General features: G+C 34.3%; 1 protein-coding gene across 18 annotated transcripts in view; it reads right to left on the bottom strand.

The window, feature by feature from the left end:
* Positions 1 to 19,332, bottom strand: part of Rim (Rab3 interacting molecule) — a 513,404-nt gene that overhangs the window by 214,851 nt on the left and 279,221 nt on the right. For all 18 annotated transcript variants that reach the window (XM_069820175.1, XM_069820163.1, XM_069820168.1 and 15 more), the window contains one exon: positions 14,517 to 14,662. In XM_069820175.1, the coding sequence (XP_069676276.1) occupies positions 14,517 to 14,662 (146 nt within the window). The remainder of the gene's footprint in view (positions 1 to 14,516; positions 14,663 to 19,332) is intronic.

Raw genomic sequence — 19,332 nt, 5'->3', positions numbered from 1 at the left:
TTACATTATAGCTGAAAATGTCAGAGATTGGAAATTACACATGGAATTCACTTTCACTTTTTCTCCCAGTACCGACATTTTATGAAATTTGTTACCCTACCCGTCTATCAACTTCCCACTATACTCTCAGCAACAAAAGAGGGATTTAAAGCACTATGAACGTGGTGTTTCTCGCCATCTTTTCCCTGCACTTCTGGTGCTGCACCTGTAACCCAGCCAGGGACCACCCGAATTCATTACAGAGGACCAAAGTACCGAACCTTTTCATGTATTTGTGACTTTAAATCTTTCTTAATGTGGTACACACTTGTAGTTGCCTATGTCTCTGTTAAATAGTGCCCACTATACATACTGAAAAACTTCGATCCGGATCTTTGAAAAGAAAGGAACGTGATGATACGCTTCATTTAGGCACTGCTAATAGTTCAGAAGCTGTGTGTGAAGATATTAATAGCAATGATTCTAGTGCCATTAAAGAAATATCTAGTTATTCAAATATAGGCCTAGAACAACTGTGTAAGAATCGACAGGCTCATTCATCTCATTAATGTGAGTACCAACATTTATTTATTTTTTTTTTTAGTTAATACGTTAAAGATTATCCAAACTCAGCCTTGAATAATTAAAAAAACGAAAATGAATTTTCATCTACTAACATCAACTTAATTAGCTAATATTAATTTTAATTAATTAATTCTAATTTAAAAAATAAGTATACTGGTATTAAAATATGCTACAAAAATTATAAATTTACTTTCGGAGGGAACAAGAGTAAGGTGGTCCGTGGAACCTCACTTCAAAAAAGTTTGAGAAACACTGGCTTAGGGTGAAGGAAAGTCAGAGTGAAGTGTTTCTGTGAATGCAAGAGATGTAATGTGGAGAGGTGAAGAGAAAAAAAAGGAAGGCGAGTTTATAACAGTAATGGGTGAAGGTGATGATTCTAGTCCAGCGAAGGTTAAGGATATAGATAATTTTGTAAGTATGATGGATAATGAATTAAGGGATTGTAGTAGAAAGTTAAATGAGATGATAGAGATAATGTAAATAGGCAAGGAGTATGGTGGAGGCTAGCTAAGATAGCGAAGCAAAGTATGAAGAAAATGAGATAAGAAAATGCAAAGCACACAAGAAATAGACATAATAATGATCTGATTGGATAATGACGTAGTAAGGATTAGTAACAAGTATTATTAGAAACAGTGAGTGTTCGATATAAGTGAACTGGAAAATCAAGAACGGAATTGTAAAAGTGTAAATTTTGGATGAACTAAATTAAGTCACTAAGTTTTAAAGGTGAGAGTACAAATCAATTCAAATGGGGACAGAAGCAACAGACTGTAGTAAATTGTGAATAAGTGTAAAGGAAAAAGAAGAATACAATAATGACGAAATATAAGTAAGAGATATGAATCCAAATTATAAGAGCGTCTACAAAATGTATAATTGTAATGAATGTAATAGTAGCACCAGATACAAAATTGCGAGGCCCACATTACATAGATGTAATTGTTGATACGAGATATATCATATCATATCATATGGTTGCGAAATGAAAACTTGAATAAAAGATTACGGTACCAAAAAATTTATTGGACCCAGCTATAAGTAGATACTGCTTACTCAGCTGGCAAAATGTGTTGAATGTACAAGGTCATCCTGCATGTCACGAAATGATTGGATAGTATCTCAACTACTCTTAAGTACGTTCCATTGTTTCTTAATATAACACCAAGTTTTCATGCTCTTAGCGTTAGTGTGGGCAGCTAATGTTTTCCTATTGTGTCTGTTGTGGAGAAATGCGTCTTTTATTTGAGGAGAGATTTCGACATGAGCTTATTAACATATCCCTTGACAGAGAAGTATTTCGAGACAGTGAACTTATGGTCAGGATGTATACAAATAGTTCTCCCATCACCACATTTTATTTTACTGTCACACCAATGAGTGATATGTGCAAGAAGTTTCTCATTACTTGTTAGCTTTGTGTTTCATATTACTGTGAACCCGCTATATAGACACTTATTTACACAGAAAAAACAAATTCTATAATTTAAAGTTTCAGTCAAATGAAACCCCACCAGCTGCCAAGCATGCCATTACACTGATTGCTTTACATGGGCCCTCCCCATCCTTTACCATAGGCTCAACTGACTGCAATGACCAGGACGTGAACTTGAGAAATTAGGCACAATATGTTGGCCGGACATATCTTGTGCACTTTAAACTGCTCGGCTAATGAACCCAACATGACTAACTGATTATGCAGGTATACGAACCCCTGGTTAAAAGAATGAGAAATTTGCATGCAATAATAGTATAAGTATTCTGGTCTTTAAAAGTTATAGATTGTAATTGAATTAAAACAATGAAGATATCACAAATTTTGAAGTTGGGAATAACGAAGTTTACGAAATTCCCCCAAAAAATGAGATAAAAATTAAATAGGGCCTAACTGAATAATAATGGTTTAGAATCAGTAAATATCTGAGGTACATGCCCTATCAGATTCTGTTACAGAAATTTTACTGTATTATGCTTTACTTTTCTATTTTTATTCTGAAAGGATTTACCTGACTTATAGCACATAATTCTAATACAAGTCTTTAGCCTGTCACAGACCTCAGTAACTACAATGTGGCCTCTGCGATCTCCAGATTTCAATCTGGCCGACTTTTGGTTGTGGGGTTACCTTAAAGAACGAGTTTTCCTGACACATCCGATAACCCTACTGCAACTGAAAGATGCCATCTCGCAAGAAATTGCCAATATTTCAAGACATTATCTGCAAAATGCTGTGCATGGTGTCGCAGACAGAATGCTGTACGTTGAACAAGAGAATGGCGGACATCTTCCCAATGTTTTGTAAACCCCGTTGTTTGCCCAACACTGTGATGTTTTTGTTTTTTCCCTATCTCAAATATTATAATATTTATAGCGGTTTAATGTTTGAACTGACTTTTGAAATATCCTATATATATATGAAAGGGTGAGAATGATATAGTCTTAAGCGCCACAGATAAAATTTTACAGGAGAACATATTAAAGGTTTAGAGTTCAATGCTATTAGATACAGTATCATAATTTCTTTGGTGTATATTTTCGTCATTTGCTGAGTAATTTTTACAATATTTTACTGATAGCTTTCCCATACGTGTAAGTAATGAACTCGCAAAAAAAAAAAAAAAATTTTTAAAGTATGGCTTTGGACCATCTCATTCTCACCCCTTCAGATAGAAATTGGGAGCGTCTTGATTTTGCAAAAGAAAGCCATTAGAATTCTATGTCAATCAAACTATCTTGAACATTGTCGACCTCTTTTCAAACAATCACAGATATTAACTGTCATAAATATATATATATATATATATATATATATATATATATATATATATATATATATATATATATATATATATATACATACACACACACACACGACCTAGTCCTTTACACTCGACAAAATATAGACAATTACTCATTAATAGTCAATATACATGATCGTGAAATTAGAAATAGTGAACAAATTAATATTCCATATTGTAGATTACATAAAACTAGTACAAATTTTTCTGTCATGTGGATGAAATTATATAATAAGCTTCCCAGTCAATATTATAAGTTACCAACCAATAGTTTCAAAGCTAGATTTTATAATTGGCTTTTAATTAATCCTTTCTACTCTGTAGATGAGTTTCTTAAAATAAATTCATACGAAATTGTTTTTTAATAAATAAAGTTATTTAGATTAGTTACAATTATTACATAAGAGTGAAGTGTTTTCATTAATTTGAGAGTTTCAAAATGTTTTGTGTTTTCATTCTAATTACTGTTTTCAATTATATGTGTATTTTCAAATGTATGTTTGTTTTTTGTGACGAAGCCTATCACTGTATGTTTAATGGCTTAATAAATTGAATTGAATTGAATTGAATATATATATATATATATATATATATATATATATATATATATATATATATATATATATATATATATATACTGTATGTTTAATGGCTTAATAAATTGAATTGAATATATATATATATAGAACTAGTGAATCTATACATTATTAAATATTTTGCCTCAATTGTTTGATTATGACGCCTTTACTAGGAACTGCTAATCAGATCTAGATTGTCACACTGACTGTTCTTAACAACATGTATGCCTCTTATTGTACTTTGTAATTATTTCCTATAGATGGCTACAAAAATTAGGTTATAATAATATTATTGCTATTATTACCATAATTCTTTTAAGTATCACATCTATGATGTAACCAATTCCGGAAATAACAAAATACCTTCTATGACATCCTCTTAACACCACGATCAAAAAACAAATCTTAACTCCTTATGCTCCACAACAATATCACGAAATGAGACTCATTTACATTACACTGGGATTACAAATACGAGGGGTAGTCATAAAATTTTAATTATCACCTCGAAAAAATGAAGCTCGACCATGAAACTTGGTGATGGTGTTAGTCCTTTTCTACATATTCACCCTTCAACGCGACACATTTTTCCCAACGATGGATGACTTGACGGAGGCCTTGGTTGTAGAAGTCTGCATTTTGGCTATTCAGGAAACGTTCCACCTCGAAAATCACATCGTCGTCATTCTGGAAATGCCTGCCACGCAATGGTTTCTTCATCCGAGGAAAGAGGAAGAAGTCATTGGGTGCCGTATCAGGAGAATACGGGGGATGGAAACACGTGGATTCACCACCGCTGAAAAAGGCGAAGACCCAACCATCATTGGGCAAGGTGATGTTGAGTGTTTTTTGGGACATTCAAGGTGTGGTGTTGAGATATTATGCTCAGAAGGGGCAAACCATCACAGTAGCATACTACCGAAATCTCCTGACGAGGTTATGGGAGGCTATCAAGACGAAGCGTCGCGGGAAGCTGTCCAAGGGGGTCCTTTTCCTTCATGACAACGCCCCAGCTCATTCTGCACAGGACACAGTCACACATGCTGCTTCTTTAGGCTATCAAATTTTCAGTGACTTCTTCCTCTTTCCTCGGATGAAGAAACCATTGCGTGGCAGGCATTTCCAGAATGACGACGAGGTGATTTTTGAGGTGGAACGTTTCCTGAACAGCCAAAATGCAGACTTCTACAACCAAGGCCTCCATCAAGTCATCCATCATTGGGAAAAATGTGTCGCGTTGAAGTGTGAATATGTAGAAAAGGACTAACAACATCACCAAGTTTCATGGCCGCAGCTTCATTTTTTCGAGGTGATAATTAAAACTTTATGACTACCCCTCGTATTAATTTACATGTCTACTATTACTAGGGTGCATGTCTTCTGCTTTAGCGAGGAGAAGTGAAGTTTCGTAGCATTTTTATTTCGTTATCTCTGTTATGAGTAGACTCAGTAATACCAGATAACATATAGAACTACTAACAATACCAATCACCTCTTATGGCGATAAATGAAATCTTAGGAGATCTGTCACATGGAATAGTTCTCAAAACTCTGAATAACAACGTAAATAGATGTCACTATTTAGAATGCTCACTCATGACAGTTAATGTAACAAAGTGCTGAAAAAATTAAATTCAAACTGTAATGCTTCATGCCATGCAATCTGGTCACTGAATTTTAAATTCACACCTACCTGCCATTGCGTTCATGTCACACTAAAATATTCACAGACAATGAATGCACTGTAATGTACTCTTAATGATCAAAGACATAAAGTGATTTCAAAACTTCGGTACATTTTATACATATAAATACGTTTGTTCATGCGTTTCCAATTCACTGTGGGCTAAAGCAAGGAGATGCACTATCACCTTTACTTTTTAACTTTGCTCTAGAGTATGCCATTAGGAAAGTCCAGGATAACAGAGAGGGTCTGGAATTGAATGGGTTACATCAGCTGCTTGTCTATGCGGATGACGTGAATATGTTAGAAGAAAATACACAAACGATTAGGGAAAACACGGGAATTTTACTGGAAGCAAGTAAAGAGATAGATTTGGAAGTAAATCCCGAAAAGACAAAGTGTGTGATTATGTCTCGTGACGAGAATATTGTACGAATTGGAAATATAAAAATTGGAAATTTATCTTTTGAAGAGGTGGAGAAGTTCAAATATCTTGGAGCAACAGTAACAAATATAAATGATACTCTGGAGGAAATTAAACACAGAATAAATATGGGAAATGCCTGTTATTATTCGGTTGAGAAGCTTTTATCATCCAGTGTGCTGTCAAAAAATCTGAAAGTTAGAATTTATAAAACAATTATATTACTGGTTGTTCTTTATGGTTGTGAAACTTGGACTCTCACTTTGAGAGAGGAACATACGTTAAGAGTGTTTGAGGATAAGGTGCTTAGGAAAATATTTGGGGCTAAGAGGGATGAAGTTACAGGAGAATGGAGAAAGTTACACAACACAGAACTGCACGCATTGTATTCTTCACCTGACATAATTAGGAACATTAAATCCAGACCTTTGAGATAGGCAGGGCATGTAGCACGTATGGGCGAATCCAGAAATGCATATAGAGTGTTAGTTGGGAGGCCGGAGGGAAAAAGACCTTTAGGGAGGCCGAGACGTAGATGGGAAGATAATATTAAAATGGATTTGAGGGAGGTAGGATATGATGACAGAGAATGGATTAATCTTGCTCAGGATAGGGACCAATGGCGGGCTTATGTGAGGGCGGCAATGAACCTCCGGGTTCCTTAAAAGCCAGTAAGTAAGTAAGTGAGTAAATACGTTTGTTCTTTAAACCTCTTATTGTCAAGTCAGAATGTAGTAAATATAGCATATTTTTCTGTAAAAACAATATTCACACAATCGCAGAAACTCAGTAATGATGTTAGAAAATTATCTTGAGATAAGTTCTTCAATCTGAACCTTTTTCATATTTGATTCCATTACTTGCTATGGTCTGACAAAGAATGCAAACAAGTAGCCTACCTATTCGTGATCATGAAAAGGAAAGCTACAGTGTTCTTTGGCATTCAAAGATTTCAAATAAAAATATAATAATAATAATAATAATAATAATAATAATAATAATAATAATAATAATAATAATAATAATAATAATCACCACCACCATCAAACATTAGGCCTCGCTGGCCAGTTATGATATCTGCCCATCTCAAGAGTATTCCAAATTCCTGCTTCCCTAGAGATATAATGCAGGATTCATTTGATTTCTGATCCTTCCAGTTATCTCTAAAATGTGTGTGTGTATCCAATGTCCACCCACTTCACTTGCGTGATTTGAGTTCCGCACACTGCGGATAGGTGGCAGAACTGTGGCCCATTTTCTACTTGTACACCACTTCGGCAGGTCACACTGTAGATGATGTGTATCTGTGGACAGTTATGTCGTGTACTAGGGTGAGTGTATGTGTAACTGTTCGTGTAAGTGTAGTGTCTGGAATGAGTGATGATGATGAAGATGAGGAAGGGAGAAGGAGAAATCCGGTGCCAGCACATAGCCTACTCCTGTCGAATAGCACCAAGGGGGACGCCAGGCTTAATGTCCCCATCTGACAGACGAATCACTATCAACAGTGACATATGCTTTCTCTTCATATGCACTGCGGAGAGATTTGGGATTTAAATCAGGCATATTGGTGCACAATTTAGTGATTAGAAGTTGTACACCACCATCTGTCCTAGTCCGGAGGTAGAAATTTTACATAAAAATTTCTGACCCCACCGGGAATCGAACCCGGGCCGGCTAGTCTGGAGGCAGACACACTACCATAGAGCTAACTCAGCGGACATCTCTAAAATGTTGTATGTATTGCAATACAAGTTCCTTTTTTTAATTATTTTATGGTCTAATAAATTTCATCTCTGTAACTGTGAAACTACTTTCATCTGCTTTTTTTTATCATCCACACTTCAATATATATAGTGTTTTCATTTCAAAACTTCCCAGTCTAAATAATTATTTAAATTGAATTCAATTTAAACAAAAAACACGTCAATTTAGATGTTGAGGGGGAAGTCTGAAACCAGGCTTAATTGCATTTTAGATTTCATCTCCCACTTTGAAATTTCAAATGGCACCTCTATATTTTTATACTTACTTAAATATGAAAGAGCATTCAATTGTTTATACACCTCATTCATTTGTTTTCACATCTTTTGTTTTCTATCGTCATCTGGCACTCAATAGGTTGGGAAACATTCTGCGTAAGAGACCAGCATGCTGACCTCTACATCACAGAGGTGATCTATTATTATTATTATTATTATTATTATTATTATTTAACAGTTTGATGGTTACAGAGATGGATTATCTAAGGCGTTCAGCAAAAATTTCAAGAAGTGAAAAAATAAGAAATACTACAATAAGAGAGAAAATGGATGTTACAAGAGATATTGTTTTTTTTATTTTAGTAGGTTATTTTACGACGCTTTATCAACATCTAAGGTTATTTAATGTCTGAATTTGATGAAGGTGATAATGTCGGTGAAATGAGTCCGGGGTCCAGCACCGAAAGTTACCCAGCGTTTGCTCATAATGGGTTGAGGGAAAACTCAGGAAAAAACCTTAACCAGGTAACTTGCCCCGACCGGGAATCGAACCCGGGCCACCTGGTTTCGCGGCCAGACGCACTAACCATTACTCCATAGGAGTGGACAAGATATTGTTAAAGTGACAGAAGAAATGCAGCTAAGATCTTAGGGGCATGTTATGAGAAGAGAAAATAGATTAAGTAGGAAAGCCTTAATTTGGAAACTGGAAAAAAGAAGGAAGAGACATAGACCACAAACCACATGGGCAGAGAAAATGAAGAAGATTATGCAGAAAGGAAACCTGACAGATGAAGACTGGCTAGATCGAGATAACTGGAGAAAGAAGATATCTTTTGGCTGAGGAGGAAACCTGTGTTATCACAGAAAATTCTTTTATAAAATATATTATTATTATTATTATTATTATTATTATTATTATTATTATTATTATTATTATTATTTATTTTGCGACACTAGCCAGCAGAATTTCTTACATCACTTATTTTGAAGTTAGAAAATAGAGATATCATAGTTCTGAACAAGGGAATCCCAACGAGTTCTAGCAATACAGAAGATGTACTGCTAAATACAGGGTGTTTCTGGGCTGGTGTTACTAAATTTCAGGCATGATGGGGAAGGGCACATGCATCAATTTGAGATAAGGAACCCTGGTCCGGAAAAGACTGAGTTGAAAGTTATAAGCAAAAATAGTTGTGCGGAAATAAAATAATTTTATTCCTCTGTACCTCTTATTTATGTGTATTTATCTGTATATCTTACACATACTGTATTCATCTGACGTTGTTTACGTTGTTTACTTACAGTATTCCGTCCAGTGCGCTGTCTGAGGGATGGGGACAGGAAACTACACTAAAGCAATGCTGATGGCGTAATGTGTAAAGGACATGGTCGGTCCTAATATGCACATCTGTAGACAGCAGTGTATGTGTGTAAGTTGCAGTGTCCAGTCGATCAGTCCTAGTGAAATGGAGGAGTACACGAGAGCGGAATATGCAAACCTGATTTTCGAATACGGATGAGCCAATGGGAACAGTAAACAAGCTCACAGATTGTATCGGGACAAGTACCCACGTAGGAGACATCAGGCCTATACCATCTTTCCACGACTGTTCCAAAGTTTAAGGGAAGGAGGGCAAGTGGTGCCAAATTACAATTTCATTTCCACACAACTAATTTTGCTCATAACTTTCGACTCAGTCATTTCCGGACCAGGGTTCCTTATCTCAAATTGATACGTGCCCTTCCCCATCATCCCTGAAAGTTAGTAACACCAGCCCGGAAAAACCCTGTATAAATTACATATACAAACTTACATAAAAATTTCCATATACAATAGCTACAATTAGCACAGTATTTAAGCATTGTTCAATTAAGTTCGTCTACTTAAAAGAGAACTGCAGTCAGTGCTCCAAGAATTATGCGATGCCAGCAGATCAGCAGGCCTCATGATGAATATGACCAAGACGCAAGTAATGTCAAACGGGCTAGAGTCACCCATTATAATTGATGGTGCAGAAGTACAATACGTATCTGAATACGTATACCTAGGACAGATAGTCTCCTTTCACCAGAAGACAGAGAAGGAAATAAAACGAAGGATTGCTCTTCCGTGGAAGGCATTCTGGACTCTCAAGTTCATCGTACTGGAGGGAACACTCAGCAAGAAACTCAGAATAGAAATACTGGAGACCTGCGTAACTCCTGTACTGTTATATGGGTGCCAGACGTGGTCTCTTACTGCCAAACTTCGTAACAGTCTCCAAATATGCCAAAGAAAGATGCTGAGAAAGATACTAGGCTTATCACTGAGGGACAGAGTTCCAAACGAAGTGCTACAAAAGATGTCAGCAATTAAAGATCCAGCACTGCAAGCCACCAACACCAAATGGAAGAGGGGAGGCCATATTGCACGACTTAGAGACGGAAGATGGACGCAGAAAGTCACACTATGGGATCCCCGCATTGGCAAGAGATCACGTGGAAGACCAAGAAGAAGATGGGCCGACCTCTTCAGTGAACGTGTAGGAAGCATTGGTCAAGCAGAGCAAGACATAGGGAAGACTGGAAAAACCAAAGAAGACAAGTGAACAGCAACTAAAACCAGTGCGACAGAAACAAGCGAACAATACCAAACAGTGCAGAATGTGAACCAAGTGAACAATTCCAAGGTTGTAAACATCATTACGCAGATTAGCTCACCGCGTGAGACAAATAGAGCTCTCCCTCTATAGGAGGAAGCCTTTGCCCTTAACGGGGCATTTTTAGGCTATCATTTCATTTCATTTCATTTCACTTAAAAGAAAACTACTGTGTGCTGTAGTTTTACAAGATTTCTTCACGTCAGCATCCAGTGAAAAACACTTACTGTCAGTGTGATTCTTAAAGATTATTTAGCCACTGAAATTATGTACAAGATTATGACTACAGAGCTAAAAATTCAGCAACTACTTCAAAATAAGCTGGCAGTTTGTGGCTATTCTTACGAATGTGGCTAGACATTTCAACCATGTAAGAGTGTTTACAGGTTAACATCATATCAATTATTCTGTGGGTGGGAGATCCTTGATAATATTTTCTGTAATTTTTTTCCACAAACATTTTCTGCTCAGTTACTTCAATTTCTTTGAATTGTTTATAAACAAAAGGCTGAAAAGTAATTTGCAACACATGGAGAAGCGTAGAATACAGTAATATGTCAAACATTTCTTCTGCTTTGGGTAAGTTCCTTGCTTTAGAGGGATAACAGTGGATTCTCAATGATAATTACGCAGTTGTTTCACTTCTTACAGACTTACGCGTATATACCATATTATTATAGTGTTACTTTCATTGTTTGCATTATTATTTCTAATCCCTTGTAAGAAAAATGATAAATGATCACTTTTAAAAGCACGAGAAAGTAATAATGGATTTGTATTGAAATGTTTTTATTGCTAGTACAGAGATCGCGAAATTATGGAGAGTGGTTCTTTTTTTTTTTTATTGGGTTATTTTATGATGCTGTATCAACATCTATGTTATTTAGCGTCTGAATGAAATGAAGGTGATAATGCTGGTGAAATGAGTCCGGGGTCCAGCACCGAAAGTTACCAGCATTTGCTCGTATTGGGTTGAGGGAAAACCCCGGAAAAAACCTCAACCAGGTAACTTGCCCCGACTGGGAATCGAACCCGGACCACCTGGTTTCATGGCCAGACGCGCTGACCGTTACTCCACAGGTGTGGACGAGTGGTTCTACATTAGTCTTCAGTGATGAAGGTGAGATAGAAATATATCCTACTCTTTTAGATGCTACAATGATTAAATCCATTTTACTGACCAAATTACTTTATTCAGCCATCTGTAGCGACTTCAACTAATAGCACACGCATTTCTCTCTCCCTCCCTATTGGCAGAAGAATGTAGATTCAGCATTAGAAACTTCGTGATTTTCATATTTTACTAACAATGGAAAAAGTCCAATTCAAAATTTTCCTGAATGACATAATGTTATTTAAAAGTATTTGTGAAAATAAATGAGTAAATAAGTATGAAGCAAATTCATCTAAATCCTACCAGAGAGTGCATGAAAACGAACGTTTTCCCGAACAGCTAATGTCCTACATTTTACCATTTTAAGAGCACATTTAATTATCTATATTCTGATATGTATAAAGAGCAATCGTATTTGATACTAGCCGTACCCGTGTGCTCCGCTGCACCTGTTAGAAATAAATATAAAGTAATTACATAATTAAAATAGGACGTTTGATCCAGGGAACATTCGTGTTTGATAGAAGGATAATTCGTTTAATATGTTACTTAATTTAAATTGTATTTAAATAATTAAAATACGGTCATTTTGGTCCAGAGAGCAATCATTTGGTGCAATGACAATTCCTTTAACATGTTTCTCAATTGTTATTACATGAATTATAGTTTAATGAAGATTGACATATCATTTAGTTTTAATGTGTATACTTTATATTACTTGCTATATATCTTTCAGACGTTACTGTAATAACATTGTAGAATTATGTCCATCTAGAGAAACTACACTTTCCAATGGTGAAATAATAATTAAACAATTAATTAGCTTCTGATATTACTTCATACAAACACAGAAACATTCTCTTAGGCTATGTTTAATAGCTTTCGATTGTTGTTGTCCAAACCCCCTTATAGACGAAGTCATTTGTTTTTATTTCAGTACAGCGCCTTAGATGGCTTTGTTATTGTAATTTTAAAACTCATTTATCTCATTAAATATCAGTCCTATCAAAATTTTGTATAGAATAAAACTTATCGGAAATTATTTTTAAAGAAGCATTTGTTATGTAATATTTTTCATGAAAATCAATAATAAGCGAGATATTTCGATTTATTTAATTCAGGCCCCCTTATAACCCCCTTTTAAATAAAGTATTTTCAATGCCATATAGTCTAAAATCTAAGTTACAACGAACTTAATTTATATTCCAATTTTCATATAAATTGATTCAGTCATTATCACGTGAAAAGGTAACAAACATCCAGACAGACAGACAGACATACAAACAAAAATTAAAAAAAAAAAAAAACGATTTTCGGTTTCAGGATGGTTAATTATACATGTTAACACCAATTATTTTTGGAAAATCGAAAATTACCAGAAAAATTTTGGCTACAGATTTATTATTAGTGGGGTATAGATTAATTTAAATTTAAAATAATGTGTTTTAGACTAGCCTATGTATTTTGTGTATGTGCGTGTGTGTAACATATAAAGCCATAATGTATTAGAATACACAGAAAACTCTTTCGTCTTCTTTGAGATCTTACATTTTCCCCCATCTTGTATTGAATATACATATAGAGTTTATTAAGCTCACTTCAGCTGAAACAATGATGTGGTATAATTTTCATACAAATAAAATCTCTAATTTGTTATTAATGGAGAAAAATTCGCTCTGGCACCGAGGATCGAACTCAGGACCCCCAGTTCTACGCACTGAGCTACGCCGAAGTTCAACCCATTACCACAGTCTAGTATATACAGTCGCAAAGCTCAATACGTAGTAAATATGCAAATATTAGATAGTTGCTCACAACTAGGATCGCTAATATTGCCTCATTACAGGCAATGCAAAATAGAACCGTCACAGTCTACTGTTTCTAGCACCCTCAAAACTCAAGCTTCGTGACTATACAGTAGACTGTGCCATTACACCAGATCGAATCTTTCTTCTTTGGTTCTTTTCCCTTAGTGGCCTTACTCCATGTTCGACTTATATATTCACATACAGTACATATTAAGTCAACAGTCATCACACAAGGAGCGCACTCATTTGGTTCTATCTGGTGCCATGGGTTGAACTTCGGCGTAGCTCAATGGTTAGAGCACCCAGGTTCGATCCTCGACACTGGAGCGAATTTTTCTCCATTAATAACAAATGGTAACCATCACAGATAATTCTGTAGGACCAAAAAATTAATCTTTACATAGATCAAATCTCTAATCCAAATACAAAGATAATGGAGTTTTAGCTATGTTGTGGAATTTATGTTATTTTTGGAGCTAAGTTACAGAAAATCCAAAGAAATAGTGTTCTCGAACAGGACATGGCTAAGCTGCTTCTTAAGGTCCTATATAATTTAAAAAGGGTTGAAAATTAAAAGTGAAAGCAATATATAATGATTATAACAATATTATAATATTAAGTAGGCTACATAATAAAGAAGTACAAAAGTATCTTCAATATCTTCATGTAACTTCAAAATATTACCTACAGCTAATATAGTTTTTAAAATTATTTGAAAGGTATTTAAACATTACATTATAAATATTAACACATTTAATATATCACTTCTGTTGCTGAATTATTGTGACTACAAGTGACCATTATTTTTTTTCTAAGAGATGCTTAAGAAAACAGAAGAGCAAGCAAAATAAAAATAAAGCACAATAGAAAAATACGATTGAATTGAATTGCTACAGTTTAGTGCCCTACATATTAAACTGACCTGTAATCGACCGCCTACGTTGGAGTTGGTGGGTGAAGAGCCCAGTCTGGGTGGACGGGCTGAACGGGCTGGAATGTGGAGATCTGGTGAACCTGGAGAAGTCACCAGAACACTGGGCTTATCCCTCCGACCACTGTCGTATACATCTGGAATAAGAAATACAAACATTTACTTTAAGTTACGTTATTCTTTTCTTTTGTCTAAACATGTACAAATTATCTCTCGTTTTCTGGAGGTAATAACAGTTTTGTACATAGTTCCTTGAGTGGATTCAATGAAATTGTGAATCTTTTCAGCATATATCTGCGAAAGAAGAGTAGCAGAGACCGTCTGACAAATAAATATATAGTATTATGGACAGTATGTTTAATAAATTATACATCTGTGCGATGATGTTTGAATACAACGGCACTTCATCCTCTTTGCGCAAATTGAATTGTTTCTCTTTTCTACCGCAAGAATCATTTTGACGGCTTTTCTCTTTTTCACCACAAGGGTGCAAGAAGCGTCCACCAGAGTCAAAAAAGCGAATTTTTTTTTAATGTACAGTTTCCAAACCTGTTCATGTTCTAACAACTTATGCATTTGTCTCACTCTGAAGAACTCATTTTGAAGGTTTTAATATCCGAGACGCTATGGCAACCAAGATTTTTTCTCTTTGTATACTTTTTTCAAATTAATTCATATTTTACACTAGAAACAAGAAAGGAATTTCGACTAGTGAATGGATATCTAGCCTGAAAATGACAGCAAATTTAGCAGCTGTTTGTTCCGTTCCCGGCAGATCTCTCGACGGTACCCGGTGCAGACATGGCTGCCCGGAGATTGAAACTTTAGCACATGTCTTGGGATTCTGTGAACAGGGATTGCTCTTGAGGAACTATAGACATCATCTTGTAAGATCCAAAGTTGCTGCCGCATTAAGAAATAAGGGCTGGATAGTAGAAGAAGAAATATCCTGTCTAGCTGAAAATGGGTCAATGAAACGAGTAGATATTTTAGCGTACAATGCTGACACTAAACAGGGCATCATTGTGGACCCCACGATACGTTTTGAAGTAGAATGTCATCAGTCAGCCGAGGTCCACCTTGAGAAGAAGTCGATCTATGAGCCAAAAGTCAACTATTTCAAGCTGAAATATGCCTTAATTCACGTTGAGGTATTTGGCTTGCTCATAGGTGCTTGAGGGACTATACCAGCTTTTTTCGAAGAATTTCGATGGCAGTTTGCTCTGCCAACATCTCTGAGGGATGACATTGTGATAATTGTGTTAAAAAATCCTGCCAAATCCTAATTAATCACATGGTGCCACATTAATAGCAATTGTAATTTTTCACGCCCTTTTCTTTGTTTCCCTTCTTTAAAATTTAATATCTATGTTTACATATGTATAATAATTTTTTTGAGGATATACTAAGTCCGTAAGGGCTACCCTCAATGGGGGGGCAGTTTAGTATTATTATTTATTAACTTAATATTTGATATTGTATGTACCTCTTCTTTCAGAAATTGAAAGTTTTATATATCTAATTTATTATAATTGTTAAATTCACTGTTCAAACTACCGGTATATAATTGTTGCACAATTCATTTGTATTCTGGACCCTCACAGTCAAATGCAGTTCAGCAGCAGACGAAAATTATTAATCCCGAAAAAACATTTATGTCGAATATTATAGTTCCTCTTTTATCTTTAGTTTGATTATAGAAAATATATGTATAATTTATATGATTTCTAAAATTCGTGTTCTATGTTCACGTAAATTTTACTCTGTTACTGTAATCGGTTATTATTCTTGTATGCACAATATTGCCTGTGTTCTTGGCACCCAAGCTGTCTGAGCAGGCAATTTTTTTTTGATAAATTATATAATGGACTGTGTTCGTTTTCATTTTCATTTCTGTCCAAAAATTTAGTTCATTAGGATTTAAAACCCCACTATAATGCAACACGTTTCTGAATGGACCACCATGTTGTCATTTTATATTCATTTTTAGAATAAAAGTAGAAACTCAAATTTTCCTAATTGTTTAAGGATTGTTTTATTTATTAAAGATTCAAGTTAATATAACCTCAATCTTTCAGATCCAACAATATTCTACAAAATTTAACACAATATTATTGCTTTCCTCTGACATTAAACATTTTCCTCAGTTACTTATTTATGTAGCATGTGTTATTTCAGTATTATTGAACAGTTTTTTCTCTATTTTATTTCTTAAAGTTCACTTAACTTTCAACAATATTTTGTTTCAATTTCTTATTTTTCACTGCACCGATATCAACAGTAAGCCTTAAGGCATTTACGCCATATTTATTGTTTCAGTAGCATTGTATTCTTTGTCTATAGCAACCTGTAGCGGTTACAGAAAGATATTAAGATAAAATAAATTCAAGCTAGTAGTGCAATGTGACAGAATCCTCAGAATACTTCCATTTATCATCATTTCGTATGTAATAGTATTAGTTTTCAACGTGAAAATTCAATATGGACTAGAAATGGAGATATATTTTTCCAGATGCCCTCTGCTAGGGACAGGAATCTTTTACTTGCTGTAACTCTAAGGAATGGGATTCACTGTTTTAGTTACCTCTTGGAGAAAGTCGTGCTAAGGATTTTACTACGATATCTTTTAAAACCCATTACTCTAGGCCAGGTTGCAATCTGCGAAAATTTGATCTAACAGTCCACATGTTAACCATCACATCAGAATACTGACACGACATATGGATAAAAGATACAGTTTAATTATATTTACTTATGTGAGAACCCTCTTTAGGTTGTAGCAAGTATTTTATCTACAGGGAAAATAATAAAACAAATGATGACCAATTTTGTAAATAAAGCTTGGTCATGTAATAAGAATTGCACTAAAGACAGTAGTAGGTACTTAAAGGTCTGCTATCACGAGATATTGGGTTTATGACTTCCAGAAACTACTACATTTATAAATAGACCATACATTACGTAGAATTAATTACTGTTGTGCCTATAAAAAAAGCTGTATGCATTTTAACAGGATCTACATATAAAGCTGACTGTAGATCACTATTTAATCAAGAAAAAATTTTAACCGTCATAAATTTATATATATTCCAATGTCTAATAAAAATTAAGAAAAACTTTAATACTTATCACCCTAAAACAGAAGTTCACCACTATAATATAAGGTACAATTATTGTCTTTCACAACCTAGAGTTAGATTAAGGAAGTCCAAAAAATGGTTCAATTTTATTTCTATAACATTGTTTAATAAGTTACCGGTACCACAAAAGGGACATGATGCAAGTTATATAAAATTTAAATCTGTTTTGTATAACTGGTTAATCAACCATCCATTCTATAATATTAGAGAATTTCTTGACACCACTGTAAATGTATTGTAAATTTCTAACCTGTATTGCTCTGTAATATTACGATTATTATTAGTATTTGTTATTGTTATTATTATTATTATTATTATTACCAGCAGTGGTGATATTCGGTCGGTTCGCACCGGTTCTGATGAATCGATTGTTAAATTATTTCTAGGTAATATTTGCAATAACCATGAACATATATTGTATATGTTTAACATATGTAAGTACAAATGAGAGAACTGATTGTTAAACTTTTTGAATATCACCACTGATTACCAGTATTGTTATTTAATTTGTATTGTTTGTATTCATTTTTACATTTTATGTCAAATATTATTTTATATCTCTGTAATTTAGTACATTTTATGTCTATTGTAAGAAACTGTTGCTCATGACATTAATAAATGATTGATGGATTGATTGCTACAGCAGATACCCTCAAATGAATCTGTACCCAAGAAGGGATCGGAAGGGTGTTAGCTCTCCACCAACATTAGTGTTTACAAAAATATTTTAATAACACAAAATTACACAAAAATTTACAATATAATAGGCCTACAGTATGAAAGTGAATATGATGGCTTGCTCCTCAAGAAAATATTTCATAACTTCAGAAGAGTTTATATTAATGTAAACATCGAGATAAGTTTTGGAAATGATAAAGACAAATGATATAAGGTAAAAATTTAAATTAACTGTGAGTAGGATAGCCTACAGGTTTGGCAGAACAGTCATACTAAAAAATAAAACATATTGAAACGAATAAGAGGAAGTACAGTAACTAATATTCGCTATGCAAGTACAGCTTTAATTGTATACAATAAAGAATATATCAAATTTAATTGCTTTCCATTAATAACTTACTTCTTAGATGAAATTATGTTAAGGAAGTGCAATGTATGTGATGTTTAAGGAACAAAGTTGTGACAGCAGTTTAAATACAATATTTGTACTTACTCTATACTTATAAATACAAATGAGAATCGTGTTTAATATTTCTGAATGCTTATTTCAACCACAATTGTAAAACACACAAAAGAAACATTGTGTCGTATATTAAATTAACTACAGTAGTAGGTTATTAATAATGTAGTACGTAATAAATGTACATACATAGAGATTTTCCAGATTTAATACTGTAAGCTTATCTTTCCAAATTAAATGTAAAATTTTATCGCGGGTTGATGTTCAAATTCAGTTAAGCAAACATAAATGAACACACTGTATTCAGTATAAATTTCAGCAATAATAATAATAATAATAATAATAATAATAATAATAATAATAATAATAATATAAATAATAATAAAAATAACAATAGCCTAATAATAATAATATAGTCGACTCCTGATAATTCTCGTGCAGTTAATTCGCGATCCTTTTTCTTTATCTTTTTTTTTTTGGGAGGGGGAGAAGGCCAAATAACATTACCATTTCCGTTTTTACTCAATTT

Source organism: Periplaneta americana, chromosome 3, assembly GCF_040183065.1.
Source record: "Periplaneta americana isolate PAMFEO1 chromosome 3, P.americana_PAMFEO1_priV1, whole genome shotgun sequence".
In the NCBI taxonomy this organism is placed as follows: Eukaryota; Metazoa; Arthropoda; class Insecta; order Blattodea; family Blattidae; genus Periplaneta; species Periplaneta americana.
The sequence above is the reverse complement of the archived record's forward strand: the minus strand, read 5'-3'. Positions and strand labels throughout refer to the sequence as shown.